This window comes from Juglans regia, chromosome 1, assembly GCF_001411555.2.
Source record: "Juglans regia cultivar Chandler chromosome 1, Walnut 2.0, whole genome shotgun sequence".
NCBI classification, from domain to species: Eukaryota; Viridiplantae; Streptophyta; class Magnoliopsida; order Fagales; family Juglandaceae; genus Juglans; species Juglans regia.
In genome coordinates, this window is record NC_049901.1 from 12,497,699 (window position 1) to 12,501,906 (window position 4,208).

The 4,208-nt window shown below is 34.8% G+C and overlaps 1 protein-coding gene across 4 annotated transcripts; it reads left to right on the forward strand.

The window, feature by feature from the left end:
* On the forward strand, positions 1-3,734 carry LOC109021131. 4 transcript variants are annotated; one of them, XR_002001037.2, is made up of 4 exons: positions 1-255; positions 415-482; positions 1,594-1,635; positions 2,663-2,952. XR_002001037.2 is itself a non-coding variant. In XM_019003689.2 (4 exons), exons 1-4 carry the CDS (start codon positions 138-140, stop codon positions 3,190-3,192), a joined length of 249 nt encoding a protein of 82 aa, XP_018859234.1. In that variant the 5' UTR covers positions 1-137; the 3' UTR covers positions 3,193-3,734. The 4 variants fall into 4 exon arrangements, 3 of the variants coding, with proteins under 3 accessions (XP_018859234.1, XP_018859232.1, XP_018859233.1); XM_019003689.2 differs by lacking the exon at positions 2,663-2,952 and adding an exon at positions 3,172-3,734; XM_019003687.2 differs by having other exon boundaries at positions 2,674-2,952.
* The last annotated feature ends 474 nt before the right edge of the window (positions 3,735-4,208 follow it).

The following is a 4,208-nucleotide window of genomic DNA, read 5'->3' on the forward strand; positions in this document are numbered from 1 at the left end:
TCAGCCATTTGGAGTGGAACCCTAGCTTAGATCTCCTCTAGAAGAAGACTATAATCATCTAAGTTCCTATTTTTTATTCATTTTCCCTAGAGATTTTTGTTCTACAAACAATAAATAGCAACCAAGAGTCTTATTATATGAAATTTCTGCAAAGTTCCAGCCAAGAACCTTTTCCCTCCATTTCTTTTAGCTCACAACTCTTATCTTTTTGCTTTGATGCTCTAGTTCACACCCTTGGGAAGAAGACTAATCCAGGTAAAAGTCTAGTTCCAAATCCTTTGTCTGTTAGGTCTATGCTTAGCAGAAAACAGCAACAACTCAAGTTGATTTTTGAAAATCCAGCTGCTGTCCAAATTTGTTTAGTGATTTCCAAGCTTCGAATTTTCTCACATATTGCTTCTAATACTTGTTTAGTTGGGTGTATAAAAAAGTGGAGGGAAGTTAGAAACAAGCATAAATCGTGCAACCTACAGCTTGAAGAGGTGAGATGATTTTCTGCCCTGTTTTGTTCCAAGTTATACAATTTCTACAAAACATTCTATAGTTTTAACTCTACTTCTTCCTCTATTTGAATCACTTTTTAATTATGTTTAAGCCTCCAATCTTATATGTTAAACAAGTAGAGATTAGTATGTATTTTTAACCTTTTCCTCAAATTAATAACCTAAGTAAACAACCAAAGATTTCATTCAAACTAGTAAGTTGTCTTAGAATTTTCTGGTTTATCAAGAACTATCTTTGCTGTTTTATGCCATGTTTACACAAAAATGAGGTTTCTTTTCAATTTTTCTTCAACACTAGTATCCTTTGTTTATGTAGTTGGGATCATGGTTAATTGAAGGGAGTTTTAAAGCAAGAATATAACCAAGTGGCTGGCTATACAAGTTAGTGCAAAAATGTTTTGCAATGCATTATGTTTTAGTTCAAACCAGTCAATTTTCATCTCTATTTTGCATTTCATCTTTCACTCAACTAAAGTTACTTATTTGAGCAATAAAGTACTGAAAAACAAGGGCCAAATCAGCCATCAAGTAAGCCTTAGTTCTTCACATTTTTTGGTTCCAACATTGTTACCATAAGCTGTCAAATATCCATTTTGGTGAAATTTCCAGATTTTGATACTTTCTTGTTCACTTCAATTCCTAGCAAATTTCGATCGTCTATAGATTCTTAATCCATGATTTTCACCTATCTTTCATGTAGAAAACTCAATACTCTTTATTGAACAGCAAGCATGTTATTAAAAATATCTATGAATTTCTTTATATTGCTTGAAATGAGAAGTTTGAAATGGTTTGACTTAGTGCGAAGTATGGAAGTATAACATGCAATTGTTATACCTTCAAGAAATGGATGGTGAGAAGGAGACAATAAATTTGATTAACTTGGTTTCTTGTTGAGCTTGTTTGATATGTAAGGAAGTTGAACGGATAGAGATTGTGCCTTGTAGTTGACTTTCTCTAAGTGAAGAGGAAGTTAAGGAAAATGCTTTACTTGCTTCTTGGATTTAAAGTAAGCATCTAGCTAAGAGTATAGTTAGGAAAGCTTAATATGAAATGGGTATTGATATGTTCATTCCATTTCATTGAATAGGATTTATTGAAGTGCAAGAGGAAACAATGGTTGGGCTTGGAGGTAAGTAGCTACGACCATACTTCTTACACAATATTTTTCTTCTATTAAATGCTCTCTTTTTCTTCAAATGCTTCTTTTTAATGAAAAATTAAATGTATATAATGTATAAGCTTTCTTGGTGGCCCATGTTAAGCATTGTTTTATTTATTTAAGAGCGGTCAGTCACTTGTCCAATAGTGACCCTCTCCCGAATTTATTAATAAAGCCCTCACTTATGGCGGAGAAAAATCGTGGAAACAAACAAGGCCCATGAGGAAAAAACTCAAAATGCCCAAACTAGAAAAAGACTCTAGATAAGCCTAAAGAGCATAAACATGAACATGAAAGCCAAAAACAATAAAAGGACTATCGACATCTTAAGGAAGGAAGTCCAGATAAATCCAAATGGATCAAACCTCTAAGAGCCCAAGGTATGATAGAATTATTTGTATAGACCAGATCAACACCAAGGCCCATGTTAAGCATTGTATTAATTATAAATGTGTATAAGTATGATGTAAAATATTCACATTCAAGGTTGAGATCATGAAATTTATCATGTACATATTTTCTTAAAAACAAGTGATTTTATGAATATAAAGTTATAGCATGAAATGCATTTTCGAATGAAAGAAAAAGGCATTTTGCATTGGACTAAGAAAGATAATGAAAATATTATGAAAGGAAAAAGGAAAGATAAAGGAAATGAAGGTTTTATGTATGAAAATACGTAATGGCCAACGACGGAATGATAATGGTACCAAAGAGGGGCAGATTGCAACGCCATATCGATTCTATTGGTAGTGCACCTAGTGGCGCCACGGGCAAAATCAAGTCCAAAAAATCGCTAACCTTAACACGCAAGGAGTAATAGTGTGTATCATCTAAAAAAAATTTAAAATTGATTCACAATGTTTAATTGAAATGTTTTAAACTTGTATGACTTTTAAAAAAAATGAGTAACTGATGTATGATATTTTAATTGTATGGTGTAACTACTTACCATGTTTTAGACTCACTTTTATGTTTAATGTTTTAAACATCCAAGTAATGACATAGATGAAGATGCAGAGCAAGACACTACTCAGGAAGGAGAGACGAATGCTTAGAAGCCTTGGGTTGGGTCTTGTTAATGATGTTTCAGTTTTTGGTCGGTTTTGTGAAACTGTTTGGACTATGTATTTTGAGAAAGCAAGCATTTTGTAAACAGGGTAGATGTTCATATTATGTAAATAGTTATGGTTTTTAATATGTAACCAATGGGACAATCTTATATTCTGACAAATATCTTATATTATTTAAGTATAAAAAGAAAGTAGGACGAAACGTTGCAGCTCATTCCATCTCTTGAGAGGGGTGTTCCAAGTTTGGTATTAGAAGTTCTGTAGACTTTTGGAGTTAAACTAGGTTGAAGTCTCTTTCTCTAGAGTATGTCAAGCCGTAGGTTTAAAATGATATTTTTTTATTATGTATCATGATTTATGTTAGGATGATAGTAAGTTATGCATTTTAATTTATATGAATCTATTGCTAATGTCACTGTCACACATGTTCCAGTATGGCACTACCGAACAATAATAAGCAACACAAATGTCGGGGCCGACCCTCTAGCCAAAATATAGAGAACCAGCAGGAGACCCCAAGAGACATGGAGGAACTCATAAATGCAATTGCAAGCTTAATAGAGCCATTTACAAGTGGCCAAACTGAGGCACAGAGGCAAACTCAACAGCCAAATGCCTTTGATCAATTCTGTAGACAGCATCCTCAACTATTTGATGGTAAGGGGAATGAAACAGATGTTCACAACTGGATTAAGCGACTAGAGAATATTTTCAGTGTAGTTCCATGCACAGAACATCAAAAGGTGAAATTTACTTCTTACAACTTATCAAACATGGCAAATGGATGGTGGGAGTCCACTCATGGACTTATTCGGCAAGAGTTAGTTGAGGCAACTCCAATTATGTGGAAAAAAATCAAAGAAGCCTTCAACGACTAGTTCTTTCCTCTGTCTATTAGAGAAGCTAAGGCTTTAGAGTTTGCATATCTGAAGCAGGGGTCTATGATTGTAAGACAGTATACCTATAAATTTATAGAACTTTCGAGGTTTGCTTAGTACCTAACTCCCACTAATTCACTAAAGGATGAAAAATTCGAGCAAGGACTAAATCCGAAAATCATGGATTCTCTACTTGTGCTGAAAATCAGAAATTTCTCTGATCTTGAAGATCGAGCAGTGTCCTCAAAGAATACTTGTGTGTCAAATCAGACTTGTTCAACCAGAAGAAGAGGCAATTTTAGTTTTTAGATCAAAGCCGAGGCAAGAGGCCGATGTATAATAATGCACCTGACCGATTCAGAAAAATAGACCTCCCCAGTGTAACATGGCAGCACCTCGTCCCGCTTGCCGGAACGATGGCAAACTTTACTCTGGAAAATGTTTAATGGAAACCAATACTTGCTTCAAGTGTGGGACAGCGAGTCACAAGGCAAGAGAACGTCCCACGTTAGGTTCTCCTCTTGCTCAAGTGGCTACCCTAGACAAAAGAAGCTGGCTCTAACTCGAGTCTTTGCTTTTACAATGGACGATG

Excerpts from the sequence above, each read along its gene's own strand:
- LOC109021131 (XM_019003687.2), top strand. The coding sequence starts at position 138 with ATGAAATTTCTGCAAAGTTCCAGCCAAGAACCTTTTCCCTCCATTTCT. Across the intron at positions 256-414 it reads TGGGAAGAAGACTAATCCAG|TTGGGTGTATAAAAAAGTGG; the intron begins GTAAAAGTCTAG and ends ATACTTGTTTAG. Across the intron at positions 1,636-2,673 it reads AACAATGGTTGGGCTTGGAG|ATGAAGATGCAGAGCAAGAC; the intron begins GTAAGTAGCTAC and ends GTAATGACATAG.